This window comes from Phasianus colchicus, chromosome 8 (genome assembly GCF_987193195.1).
Source record: "Phasianus colchicus chromosome 8, bPhaCol1.hap1.1, whole genome shotgun sequence".
Lineage (NCBI taxonomy): Eukaryota > Metazoa > Chordata > Aves > Galliformes > Phasianidae > Phasianus > Phasianus colchicus.
In genome coordinates, this window is record NC_143443.1 from 16,604,239 (window position 1) to 16,618,127 (window position 13,889).

General features: G+C 42.6%; 2 protein-coding genes across 5 annotated transcripts in view; one reads left to right on the plus strand and one right to left on the minus strand.

Annotated features, from left to right (window-relative positions):
- LOC116235098 (uncharacterized) overlaps nt 1-13,889 on the plus strand; it is a 114,871-nt gene that overhangs the window by 8,228 nt on the left and 92,754 nt on the right. The window contains exons 5-7 of one of the 4 annotated variants that reach the window (XM_090145080.1): nt 2,931-3,082; nt 8,296-8,429; nt 13,101-13,340. In XM_090145080.1, coding sequence (XP_090001206.1) covers nt 2,931-2,972 — 42 coding nt within the window. In that variant the 3' untranslated portion in view covers nt 2,973-3,082; nt 8,296-8,429; nt 13,101-13,340. Of the gene's footprint in view, nt 1-2,930; nt 3,083-5,030; nt 5,247-8,295; nt 8,937-13,100; nt 13,341-13,889 lie in introns of those variants that run through there. The other 3 variants (XM_090145077.1, XM_090145078.1, XM_090145079.1) reach the window with 3 other exon arrangements.
- EIF3F (eukaryotic translation initiation factor 3 subunit F) lies at nt 5,338-10,768 on the minus strand. Its single transcript, XM_031603049.2, has 8 exons — nt 10,465-10,768; nt 10,320-10,390; nt 10,097-10,176; nt 8,944-9,081; nt 7,086-7,177; nt 6,739-6,875; nt 6,508-6,621; nt 5,338-5,730 (listed from the first exon to the last, which is right to left on the minus strand). Exons 1-8 carry the CDS (start codon nt 10,751-10,753, stop codon nt 5,653-5,655), a joined length of 999 nt encoding a protein of 332 aa, XP_031458909.1. The 5' UTR covers nt 10,754-10,768; the 3' UTR covers nt 5,338-5,652.

Below are 13,889 nucleotides of genomic sequence, written 5' to 3' on the forward strand. Positions count from 1 at the left end.
ATACATACATAAAACAGAATTCTTCCTCTTCCTTTTAGTGGATTGTTTGGGATTGAACTATTTAGGAAAGGAACCATCTATATTCACAATCAAATGGGGAAAAAAAGAAAAAAAAAAAGAGAAAAGTCCTAAAAAGGCATACATCTGAACAATCCATAGCAATGTTAATTGTGTTGCATGCATATTTGTTAGCAAGATTATCTGGAATGACTTTTTTTAAAGAATGGAATGGAACCATTGTTGTCATCTAGCTTCACTCCCTGTATTCAAAGAATCTTCTTGGTTTGTTACTACAGCTACCACTGCATTTAGGAAAGTTTGTTAAATCCAAGAGAGTCAAGACAACCTCCCACTGTTAGTAAATTCAAGGTTTGTGAAATAGGGAGACAAACTCATGCTTCTCTCTTTTGTAATATCTTTGTATCTTCTCAGAGATGGTGCTGGACGGAATTCTGCTCTGGGTGGACTTTCTCTTACCTACTTAGTCACACTGGGTGCTGTCAGTGCAGCTAAAACTTCCTTGGGTAATTTTTTGTTGGTGACAGTGGACACTAAACACATTGCTTTTGATTTTGTATTTCAGTCAGTAGAGTTTAAAACTAAAAACAAACCAACAAAAAACACGACTTTCCCACAGTTTTCAGTAAGCAGCAAGATCTAGTCAGCTTTGAACCATGGGTCAAAGTATAACAAACCAGCAGGATACTGCAGTGGTCCAAGTCTGTTAGGTACTAACAATATTTGTTCTGTTACACTGCCTTGTGACTGCACTAATTAAAATGCAGATAGTCGAAGTTAGCTGTTGAGTAAACCTTCCCTAAGAACAGAGAGCAGAGCAAGCACAGTTCCCTTCACAAAGAGATGTGTTTGGTTAGCTGCTCCAATGAGAGTTACTACTCCCTGAGTCATGTTAGGACTCCACCCTCTGTAGTCCAATCATGAGGGTTTCACACAAGCCTCAGGACTGCCATCAGAGTCTGTAGTTCTGCTGGGTGGAACCGCACTAAAAATACACTTCATCCTTACTCAGAGTGCACAAGGAGAGCAGCAGGTTGTTCTGCTGGAGTACTTGAAAGAGCAGTATGTCCAACAATTTTCTTCACTGACATTTAAATCCTTAAAATTAAAACCGCCCATTCCAGATTTGTTACTAATAGATGGCATATGTTCACAAAATCATGCAATAAAACATTACTTCCTCTTTGCAGCGGACTTAAATGTTCTGCCAAGAAACTTAATTGACTCAGCTGACAATGCAGACTTAGTGACCTTCATCCCAGCATTCTGAAATAATCAGCAAATGAAATTGTAATTCTAGCAGTAAGGATTTTAAGCATCCAATTGCAAACAGCAAATTTTGTTTGTTATTCTCAGCACAGAAAATTTAGTCTTATTTCCATTTTCCAAGGCTTAAGCCAAACACAAAGATGTTGCTCGTGTCAAAGGTGAATCTCAGGACACGGTGGATCAGGATGACACTTGGATATCCACAGAGGACGTGACAAGAACCACAATTAAAACAGAGAAGATGGGAACTAGCATGACCGAGGCTAAAGAACTTGAAAGTAAGCACAAAAGCTTTGTTGAAAAGGGTGTTTGTAGAATTCAGCTAAGTTGTCCTGGATTAGTTCCAAGTTTTTTCTTGACTGAGAATGGCACAAAAGTTGGAAACAAGCTAATGATACCTGCTGATGAAACTGAATTGTCACCAGCGCTGGGAGCAATGCAAACCAGGAGAAACAGGCAGATCATCATAACATCTAGATTTTCTAATTAAAAGCTGTCACAATACCAGGTTAAATTGTTTAAATGCATTTAAATTAATAATTTCCATAGTAACTTAGAGTTCAAATGAGTGGTGATTAGGACGGTGCTCAGGCACAGTAAATGAGAGACACCAAGAGGCAAACAAGGAATTTATAACGGGAAAGCATTAGTGCATCTTATATCCATTCATCTACACACTGATACAAGTCTTAATCAAGTAGAAAGACTGAAATTAAGTTAAAAATGGGCAGGATCATAGTGCAGCAGAAGAGAAGATATAGCTTATTACGTTTAGTGTAGCAAAATGAAGGCTGCTGTATGATGGCTATCTGTAACAGTGTATAAATACCAGGAAGAACATGAAACAAACTTCAGTAAGGACAAAGGAGATATATTTAGGTGTATTTGAAACAGATTTTAAGATATGGTTTGTCAAGACAGGAAAGAATTGGAATTGTACTTCAGGAAGCTCCTCCTAAGGTAGAGTTATTGGATACAGGGAACCAGAGAAGATGGCAACAACACAGTGGCTGTTAAATGTACCAAAACTAGAAAGACAAACTTCTTTTGGTACCCAGAGAAACACCACATAGTATTAACTGTTTTGTTCAGTCACATGAATTTAGAATGACAAATTTTAATTGCTTTTTAGCTTAGCCAGCAAATTAACACTAGCACAATGCAGTCTGCAAAGGCTCTCTTTGGACCTTAATCTAATCCTACAGTCACCATCATTACCAGAATTGTTCTGTTGTACATCATCAGTCCTAAGCACTTTACAGAGTCACGAGAAACCTGGCTGTTGCACACTGCCTATCCAAAAGGTTCTCCTGAAGAATCACCTTTATGTTGTCTGCAAGCTTTATAGCACAACAGAGCACACAGGGAAGCTAATTAATATCTCCAATTTTCATTGTGGTACACAGCCTGACGTTCTATTGTTGAAACTGTAATCAGTGAAGAAATATTCCTGCAATTTTTAGGAAGATATTTGTATTTAACAAAGTTCATCCTGCAAGTACTGGTTTTGATAAGCAACACAGAGTACTCTCACGTGCTTGTGGAGCTTATACTCTCTTGCTCAAAGAGGCAAACAAGCAGATTTATTACACTAGGAATCAGTCAGAGCAAAGCATAATGTCACTGTGCTTGTTACACTGCAGGTTGTCAGAGGTTACCATCCGTGCTCATCGGAAACGAGGTGAACACAAGGTTGCCTTGCCTCATCATGCTGCCGAGAGATGCTTTGGTGAAACTCCATCCCTATGTTGCAGCTGACTTGGATTCTGTGTCTGAGAAGGCCTGACACAGCAAGGTGGGCTGTTTTTATGTATTTCTCTAACTTTTCTATGCACACAGTATACCCAAAGAGAACAAGGGAATCAGTTGTAACTGTAAACTTTGCTCTGGATATTATGTATACTGAGGAAAACATGTTTTCAGAAAAAACTTTGTGCTCAGATAACAACTCAGGGTCAGCTCTGTCTAAGCTATGAGGGCATTAATATATATATAATACAATACATGCTGTATATAGAAGCATACCTGGAGAACTATCTGGACTATTTTAAAAATGATTAATTCAGACTCTTAAAAGCTAGACTTTGCCAAAGCTGTTTGGAGTATTGAGCCCTAAACAAACAAACAAAAAAGGAAAAAGTCCCTTAATAGATCCAAGATCTCAGTGATGTACAAATAACAGCAAATTAGAGCTTGAAATCCTTGGTGATGTTTCTCGACTCCCAAGCTTTCCTAAGCAATTTCAAGTTTTTAGATATGAGATCCCATGAAGTGGATCAATAGAAGACCTTTAGGATTTCCTGTCTAGATTTTCGAACTCCAAATGGCTCTTTTTTCAGCCTCCTAATAATGACACAGCCTAGGCTTTACCTAGGCTTTACTTTTTAGCCAAGCAAAATGATACACTATGCTACAATTTGCTTGCAACATTGTCCTTCACAAGGGTGGCCATGGAAACTTGAAAATTCTTGTGTCAGAGCAAGGTTTACAATGTACCATACACCCAGTACCAGATGAATGGAATCAAACATACAGTTCTCGAGGGCAGCCTTTGTTTTTCCACTCCAATTTGTTCTGTTTGTTACTGTACTGTCCACCATACCTCTACTTTGCAGTACATCTTTTTGCTTAGGAAGACATAACCTCCCTTAGTCACAGTGCTTCATTGTTAGTCTTCAGGTGTTTATAAGGACTGATAAACTGCACAATACATTTTCTGTAATCATGATCACAAATTGATGTTCTCAAACTTTGCATTTTGTGCAAAGCAGCTTCCTAAACTATTAAACTTTTAATCTTTCTACATTAGATCTTTCTTCTCACATATTAATTTCCTGAGATTAGCAAGAATTTATTATGAAATGAAGAAATGAGGAGAAGAATATTGTGCTTTTCTTCCCTCTGCTTATTGCAGTAGTTGAGAAAGGCTCATCTAGCTTTGCTGCTCACTCTTTTCCTCCACCTATTTCAAGGCTTATTTTAAAAAGAACACGACCTGAAAATGTAAGTTAATCAGCTGAAGCCCAAATATTGAGTTTAAAGAAGGGGTGACAAAGCATTAGACTAACAAAAAGGAGCTGAGCATAAACACGTTTAATGCTCACAAATAACTTTCAGAAATGAAGTCTTTGCTGTGCCTTCAGTTTTTATGCACCTTGCCCTTGTGATCAGAACTTGGAATTTAGTGCTGAACGGCTCATGGAATTCCCCACATTGGAACCACGAGTACAGGATGTAAAGAGATGTGAGCTGTCTCTCATTCTTGAATGAAATTATCTGGCAAATTTTGCACAAAGGTATTTGAGAGAAATGCTGGTTTTGCTGGCCTCTCTATGACATTTTCAGTTCATTTACTGAAACAGATGTGTGTGAAAGTGTCAGAAATGGTCGTTAGAACATAAGCGTGAATGGTGTAGAAGAGGAGTGATACTGCTAGCATTAGGGAAAACCTCAGTACAGCTGAACAGATTTCCAAAGGAATTATTACTAGCTGAGACTGTAGAAAGTTGCAATTTGAACTGGCTTTCCTTCAGCTGAAATTCATTATGAAACAGAAAATCCCTATTTGACAATATCTACATTTTAATCTCAAAAATTCACTGAAACCTTTCTTCTTTTGCAAACATGAAAACTTCAGGAGGAATGCTTTTCAAGCCCTTTCAACCACATATTTAGTTGCTAGTTTAATACTCTGAACCCCTTCTTTATAATGGGGTAATTCCATTCTATTTCCTTTCCCAAAGGATCAGATATGCACAGAACTAATACCACAATGTAAATGGAGTTTGCTGCCTCACACCCCATCAGAGAAGACCATGCACACAGCATCAGTTTTAGGTCAGTGGCCATTCTGTAGTTCCCCCATGGAAAAGTGTACTGTGTGCAATGCAAGGTGCCGTGATCTGTGTGCTTTAAAACTTTGGGGAAAAATGCAAAGAAAGGTGCCAAATTTGAGATTACTTGCATCCACTCTAGTTTTCTTTCCTGATTCTTTCAAAGGAGGATTCATTATACAATAAATGAGAGCAGTCTTCTTCTGAACAGAAGGTATTCTTGCCAATACAATTGAACTTTATTTCAAATAATTTCTTACATTAAAGCTGTATTTTATTACACAAGCAGATAAACCCAGAAGACAAAAGATTCACTTATTCCATTTTAAAATACTGGGCTCATCCAAACTGCAGGAGTTCCTATTCATTTCCTAAACCATGTTAGGGATTTTCCAGGGAAGTAGAAATGAAGATGTAAACCAAATTGTTTAGGTAATTAAGTTAAGGTCCACGGGAATTTGTAACATCGCCATGAAAGTGTGTATCTGCTCACTCTTGGGGCTCTTTGAAGTGTAGGGTGGCAGAAGTTTCTTTATAAACTCAGAAGTTTTTCATTGAGAGCAATCTGTGACTGTGTGAGGTTTGCCAAGTAGGTTACCATCAGAAGGTCCTGAGAGAAAAAAAGAAAAAAAAAACAGTCATCAGAAATATTAACAAAGATGACAGCCTGTTGTGGAGATGTGAATTTTTAACGCCTGTGAAGCATTTTACAATCAGCTACTGGAACTATTGCTAGTCCTGAAAGTCCTACCCTGAGGAATGCTTCCCTCACAGGAAGAAAGCCTTGGTATTCCTGGAACATGAAACAGCACTTGTGAAATTTTAACTTTGAGTTCACCAGTATTAACCAGGAGAGTCAAAGGGTGTAAGCAAAATTAAAAATTAGTTGTGGTCCTGCAGACAAATAACAGGGCAAATAACAGATTCAGAAACTTAGCTTTCTAAAAATTTGTTACAGAAATAAGGTAGCACAATCAAACTCAAACCTCATTTGTGCTCTTAAGTGTTTTGCCATGAGACTGAACTTCATATCAAGCAAAGAAAGTAGGGAAAGTCACCAGTTATTCCTTAAAACCTATACTGCATGAAGTTTGATAATTGATATTTTCCCAGCACTCTAAAAGAAGAATCTGTGCTGCCTTTCAGATTACTTGCATAATTCATATGTGCTTTTAAAGTAATTCTCTCATTTTCCGTTGCTTTTAATTACGGTGAGCTCTCTTATCCACATTCAGCACTTAAAACATAAAATTAGAGACAAGAAAGGGCTGTATTTTTTATGACCGCGTTGGTATGAAAAGGTAGTTTTGTTCATAAACAAAATTGTGTCTGTATGGCATTTTCAAAACTGCTGGTAATACACTTAGAAATAAGACAATTAACTTACATTAATATTGCTGTTCAACATTGTTTCAAAGTCCTCTGGTGAAATCTTTGGCACCTGGTTAATGAGATCCATCAGGAAACGCCCAACGGTGTTGTCAGCAGCCACTTTTCCAGACTATTCATAAGAAACACACTTCAGCATGAGTAAAACTCAGAAAAAAAGAAAAAAAAAACCATAAAAACAAGATGCATAATCTTATATCAAACTTCAGTCTCAAAAAGTTTGCCTTACCAATACATCCTCTGCATACTGTAGCACCATACCCAAGGTGTCCTGAATCCTGGCTGAGGCTGACCCCACCTGCTGTAAGTCACTGGACAAGCCAATCACTCGATTAGGGCTAAAGCAGGTCTTCATGATGAGATCCACTGAAAGCAAAACCAGGATCACTGAGAAATTTGACTGACACAGAAAGCAGCTTAAAACTTTAACTTATTGAGACTTTTTAGGATAGCATCGGGTTCAGTGAGACAGTATAGTTCCCCACAGAGTGGTAATTTTACCAGGAGTAATAAACAAACAGCATTTGAACAGTGTCACAACAATAGTTAGAACCATAATAGGAAGAAAGCATTCACCTCCTATCCGCTCTGTGTCGTAATAAACATACTTCACTGTCAGTGGTGTGAACATCACGCCCATAGTTTTACCAGGGACTCCCATTGGGGCACTAGGAAAACAATACATAAATTCAGCATGGACATATCTGAAAGGAAATAAATAATTTCTTTCCATCTCAATGATCTCTATTAGCACTAGAGTGTGAATATGAGTAGATTACTCATTCTCACTAAAATCAGCAATATTAAGACCATATATAACTGAGGACAGGAAATCAATATAGGCATATTATTAACTGTAAATTTTCATCCAAAAATATTCCTAGCTGGTCTGACATTTATCAGTATGAGTGCAGGATGAGTTGAGTACTGTCTTCTTGGTGTGGCTGACATGCCTGAGAGATGGAATGCCATTCATAGATAGACAGGCTCAAACAGTGGGCCCAGGTAAACTTCATGTGGTTTAATAAGTGCAAAGTCTTACACCCAGGTCGTGACAACCCCTGCTATCAGTATAACCTGGGAGATGTAAGGATGGAGCACAGCCCTGCCAAAAAGGACCTGTGGGAACTGGCGGATGGTAAGCTGGACATGAGCCAGCAATGTGCCTCACAGCCCAGAGAGCCAACTGTATCCTGGGCTGCATCAAAAAAAGTGTGGCCAGCAGGGAGAGGGAGGTGATCCTGCCCCTCTGCTCTGGTGAGGCCTCACCTGGAGTCCTGCATCCAAATGTAGAGTCCTCAGGATAGACATGGACCTATTAGAATGCATCCAGAGGAGGGCCACAAAAAAAAAAAGGGATGAAACACCTCTCCTGCGAGGACAGGCTGAGAGAGCTGGGGCTGTTCAGCCTGAAGAAGGGAAGGCTCTGAGAGCAGCCTTTCAATATGTAAAGGGGAGCTATATGAAGGAAGGGGGCAGATTCTTTAGCAGAGTCCATTGTGACAGGACCAGGGGAAATGGTTTCAAACTAAAGGAGGGAAGATTTAGACTGGACAAAAAGACAATGTTTTTTTAAAATAAGGGTGGTGAGGCACTGGCACAGATTGCCCACAGAGGTGGTGGATGTTCCACCCCTGGAGACATTCAAGGTCAGGCTGGACAGGGCTCTGAGCAACATCACCAAGCTGCAGGTGCCACTGTTCATTACAGGGGAGCTGGACTTGATGACCTTTAAAGGTCCTCTGTAAATTAAATGATTCTATCTGAAGTTCATTTATGCTTCCAGCATACAAGATGTCGCAGAACAGTTTCCGTTTTGAAGATGCACGGTCAGGAAGCAGTATGATTTCTGCTACAAAGACTGGGGCTTCATTCTGGAAGGAGGAGAACTCTTCAGCAACCACTGGAAAGAACAGTGAGGTGAAGCAGAATAGTTTCATTTCTCTATATTTTATCTCCGTTATCAATTAATAAAAATGGAAGTGGAGGAGGGGAAGAAAGACTGACCTAGAAGTCACTCTTTCAATTATGTTCTGAGTGTGCTAATAGTATGACCTGTATAAGTAAATTGCTGAGCACTAAGATGCAGTGAGTAAAGACTAGCATTCAGACAGTATGATGGAAGTTAGTATAACATTGATGCTAGCTATGCTATTCCCGTGAAGCATCGCAAAGATCTTCTGAACACTGTTGAGGTTAATTAAGCCAGTTCCTCACCCCCAGTGAGAAACCAGCTTATGGAAGGTTAAGGCTTTCAACTTATGTGCCAATGGTCAAAACATTCTGGTAGGAAGAATGCTCTGATCTCTGGCTCACAGATGTGGTTCAGATATCACACAATACTGTCCAAAATGGGACACTATAGCCTGCTACGTTCCTTGTTATCCTGATACAATGTCTGTTAGTAACTCAGACAGTCCCTGTCCCAGAGTACCTGACATAGGCTTTAATACTCATGCGTGAATTCTGGAGACTTGTGTCCACAGTGAGGTGGATTGGATTGTGTGCCTCCCGGCTGTAGTACTCGTGGATCAGGACAGAATGTTCTGTGATGTCGTGACCTGTTGCGTACCTTGAATAAAGCAAATGTTGAAAGATCATTCTTCTAACGTTAATGCCTAGCATTTGTTGGTATTTAACAGGGTTGTATTCTAAAACCCTAAAGTCCAAGAACTGAGCTGCAGACGCATAGTAAAGACTAGTATTTCAAGTGGGGCATGTGTAGTCTTATGGATCTCCTAGAATTATAGGCTAAGGACACACATGCCCAAAATTGGCCCATGCATAGGGTCAGTGTTGTATTACTGTCACAAAGAACGATAACAGTTGCCAGACACCCAACAGTCAGTTTTTTGTCACTATGCTCTGGACCAAATCTTTATTTCCTTGTAAATCAAAGCACGCCAAGCAAATTTGGACCAGCAAAGTAGATCTTAAACAAATGAAACACCTCTGTGCAGGAGGCAGGGCTTGTTCATCTAGCTCCTTCAATTGCTATGCAATTAACTTCCTGCATGCACAGGAAAGCGAGAAAGTCATGAGAACTGCACTTTGCTATGCCACTGGAGGTTGTTAAGGAAGCCAAGAGTTCTGCACTTACACGATTTTGTTCCACAGAAAAGAGCCAAAGAGGATGCCAAAAGACAAACAAAGCCAGCTATCCGTACACAGACGAGTTCTTTCCCTATAACACCCCAGCACAAGTACTTCCACCTTTCCTCAGAGAATACCTGCGTGCTCAAGCTAACAAGACTGATTTCCCACCAGGCCTCTGGTTCTTTTGTGCTCTCCTTCCCATCAGTTATCTTACAGATTGTATCACCACTGGCTACATTCAAACAGATAGATCCATGCAAGCATTTCCTAACCTTCTTGTGTGTGATAGCTCTTCTAGACTAACCAAAACTGCTCTAAGTCTGCAGTAGCATCTCTTCCTACCCTGAATGACAGCACTTTCAGAACTGCAACAAGAGTTGCTAGAGCTCACTGCTGCTTCTGTTTCTCAGCCTGTGTCAACAGTGATACATGTCAGGTATTCTGAGGGACCTACACAACTGCCCGCACTTCTTTGTGGACGGAGAACTTACCAGCCCAAGATGATCTCGCTGGGAGACACCTTTTTGTGCAGCTCGTACATGTTTTTGGCAAACTCCATATCAACAGCCACCTGGCAAAGGGGACACAGCCGAGTCAGCCGGTGCAGGAGCGCCGACACCCGGGCGGAGGGCAGCGCGGGACGAAGCGCCGCCGGGACAGCCGACAGCCCCCAGCCCCCTCCAGAGCCCCGGCCGCGTGGCCGCGTGGCCGTACCTCATCCTCGGACTCGTTGTGCGGGACGGAGAAGCAGTTGGTGACCTCCACCGAGTGCTTGTCCACGGTGCCTGCGAGGACGACAGCGGTTAGCGGGGCGGCGTGGGGGCGGCGTGCCGCCCGCCCCCGGCTCCGCGGCTCTTACCCAGCAGCGTCCCGATGACCCGCGCCGCGCCCTCGTTGCGCCGCTCGAAGCTGTCCACGATGGAGGCGAGCACGACCGGGTGCAGCCGCACCACGCGGCCGCCGGGGAAGGGACCCGAGAGCGCGGCGGACAGCGGCGCGGCGGGTGGCGGTGCCGCCGGGGCGGCGGGCGGAGGGGGCGCGGCGGAGGGGGGCGCGCCCGCCGTCGGCGTAGCGGGAGCGGCGGTCGGGCTGGGAGCCGGGGCGGCCGCGGGAGGGGCCGCAGCCGCAGCTGGAGCCGGAGCCGCCATTTTGCGAAGAGAGAGGGGTACGAGACCGAGCCGACGATAATTGGCTAATCGGAACGCCTGTCACGCTCCGCCGCCTTCCCATTGGGTGAAAGAAAGAGCTAAGGCCCGCCATGCCATCCGTTAACCAATCCGGACAGAGCGATCGGGGCCCACGCTCCGATTGGGGTAGAGCACGCCGCCGGTGACTGCAGCTTAACTTTGTTCCCACCCTCTCGGGGCCGGGCAGTTCTTCCATTGGGTCCTCGCACGCTCCGCCTCCGTGCCCGTCCGCTCTCTCATTGGCTGGCGCTGCTGTTAACTCCTGTCTGTCAGAGCGAGAGCCGTGCTGGCGGGCGGTGTGGCCGGAGGGCAGCCTCGGAGCTGCGCTGTGTCGGCGGGGTCCGCCTTGCGCGCTCGTACTCGGCGGTCTGGAGACGAGGCTCCTCTGGCGCTCCCGTTTCCCTTCTCTTGCCCCCATCATAAATAACAAACGTGTGACTGTCTCCGTTCAGAACTTTTTCACTGTAGTTTTTAATGTCCGATAAACAGCGAGAGCTTCAAGTGTCTTTGAAATGTTTGCTTTTTGGTTTCCGGCTCTTTCACAGCAACTAAGCCCCGCGCTGTATAGAACGCGAAAGTTTGCAGGGTTTTAGAGTCCTGTCCGCTTCGTTAGCTGATGGGTTAATGGCATCAGCCAGGAAGGGCTGTCAATCTCTGACGATCGGCTCCTGAGCCCATTGGGAGCAGCACAATGCAACAAAAATGCTCTCTCCCCACGTGCCCCAATTCCTTTCTTATCTAACTGGGGAACGTGTCAAAGCTACACTGGAGAGTGCATAGGAACATAGGCTGGCTTTATCTGTTCATAAAAGCGTTTCCTGCTGTGCTTACCAGTAAAAACCGGCTCTCCTACTTGTAGGCTTTCACCATCCCTCCTTCCTTTCCTATGGGTGTGTCTGGCTCAAACTGCGTAAGGCTTTAGGATGTTTCTGCTCCTGGAGCTTTGATGTGTCACTGTGAAGTCTAATGTGTGAGGAGTGCTTGTTAGAAAGTAGACGCTTGATCTTACCTCTGTTTGCATCGAACTAGCTTTGCTGCTTGACGTGGCACGGTCAGCTGCACATTCAGCAAGGCATTTTACGATCTGTTCGTTCCAGCTTTGTGTTGCCACCTTTAAAACTGGGCAGCTTAATGTGGAGCTGCAGTTGTGATTTGAAACCAGCAGCTGTGACTCCCTTCTTTTAATTAACTGACATCAGGCTGCTGAGCACCATGCTGGTGAGTGCATGTAATGAGGGAGGGTGGGTAGCCTCTACCTCAGGAGTCACAGATCAGTGCAGAGACTTCCTTATACAAAAATTGTATACATCTTGTCATCTAAGGAGTAAAAAAAATCCATTGGGCATCGTGCAAATGTGTTCAAGCTATTTTTTCCTTGCTTTTACTAATGAAAAGTAGAGATCTTCACAATTAGTATTCCTCCACAAATGATCAGTTTACTGTTAGGGGAGAGTGATTATCAGTGGCACATATTGATAGTGCCCATTGTTGAAAACTTGGTGTTCATCTCTGCACAGCCATAAGATGTTTGTGTATCACCCCATCACAGTGAGATCTGCCTGCCTGCAGGAGAAACAAAAGATGCAATGTCACTTGAACGTGGATCAACGTGATACCTTCTGATTTTCCACTTTCCCTTGCTTGGCTTCCCTGCATCTGATTTTGACAATGAATGTAATTGACCTTCTAGCCCTGCTTTTGTATGATTTCTCTTTACGGTTCTTACATGTGACTGAATCATTATTTTTGCATGTGCTGTTATGTCAGCTGCATTTTCACAGTGACATAGAATTTCTATACCAGTAGCTATCATCTCATCTTGTTTGTGTTACTGGAAGAAACATCATTTCTTGTTGAAAGGCAAAAAAACTTGCACTGCATTAAAAATCTTGCATTGCATTACAGGTAAAATAAAATAGTTAGAATTTATTTGATTTCTCATTTCAGGATATAATTTTATCTGATTTCTTTCATGGAATTAGAACTGATATTATTGTTTCCATTATTCAAATAATAATTTTCTGTTGTGCCTACAAAATTAGGACAGGCTTTCATTTATTTTTGCCAAGGGAAAAGTCAGTCACTGAATTTGACGTGCATTTCATGTAGTCAATCTTAATTAGGAAAAAGAGAATAGCAAGACTGATTTTCTGAATCTCTTGGGATTAAAGGATGGAAGTCTCTTCCTGCTTGGAACATCAGGTCTGTGTCTCTAGCTTTCACTGTGTTTGTGGAACTCACTCTTTGCCATTACTTATGGTCATGTTGCCAACACTTTAGTTGTCTGTTGGTTATCTGTGTTTTTCAGGACTGTATGGTAACTGTTGGGTCATGGCCTGAACCACTGATTGAGCACCTGGGGAAAGGAAGGGGTCAGCTCTGGGAGCACAGGCGAAGGCAATTCAGCTGTGAGACCAGAAGGGGTGGAGCCTGGCTGCACCTCTCTTAGACCTCATTTAAGGGCTGACTGGCACTGGGGAAGGGTCTCTTTCTGGAGATTTCTCCTTGGTGAAGCTTTCCCCTGTGAAGCTGTGATCTTCTGTTACAGGTAAGCGTTCTTCTTCCTTTATCATACCTTTACATTGTGCTGGTCCTTCCATCGTGTTTCTGCTGTAGTGCCTTTCCCATTGTATTGAGCTGTCCAGTTGCTACAAGGGTTTGTGTGGTCTACCTTTTTTTTTTTTCCAGGGCTCCAATGTGGGCAGTATTCTTCTGTTATTTTTTGTTTGTTTTTAATCTAGTTGCTTGACTTTAAGTTAAAAATAAGTAGTAGTCTCTCTTAGTCACTCCACTTGTTGGAGTGTCTTAGATACTCATCTGCTTCCTGTGCGTTTGTGATTGCCAGTAGATGAAAGACTATTGTTGGCAGCCTAATTTCTAGTGTAATGCATTTGTTGATTTGTCTTCATGTTAGCAGAAGGAGTTCAAATCTTTCCTCACTTTTCTGTAAAGTTTCATGGGGCTACTTCAAGTATCAGAGAGCCCGTACTGATGTGGGGAACTACTGAGGTTGATGCTAGTATGGAAATCACAATGCTACAAAAAAATGACAAGGTATGGTGCTAGCTGCATGTACTTACTTTAAAGTTAGCTGTAA

Excerpts from the sequence above, each read along its gene's own strand:
- EIF3F (XM_031603049.2), bottom strand. The coding sequence starts at position 10,753 with ATGGCGGCTCCGGCTCCAGCTGCGGCTGCGGCCCCTCCCGCGGCCGCC. Across the intron at positions 10,391-10,464 it reads GGTCATCGGGACGCTGCTGG|GCACCGTGGACAAGCACTCG; the intron begins GTAAGAGCCGCG and ends TCGTCCTCGCAG. Across the intron at positions 10,177-10,319 it reads ACAACGAGTCCGAGGATGAG|GTGGCTGTTGATATGGAGTT; the intron begins GTACGGCCACGC and ends CCCCTTTGCCAG.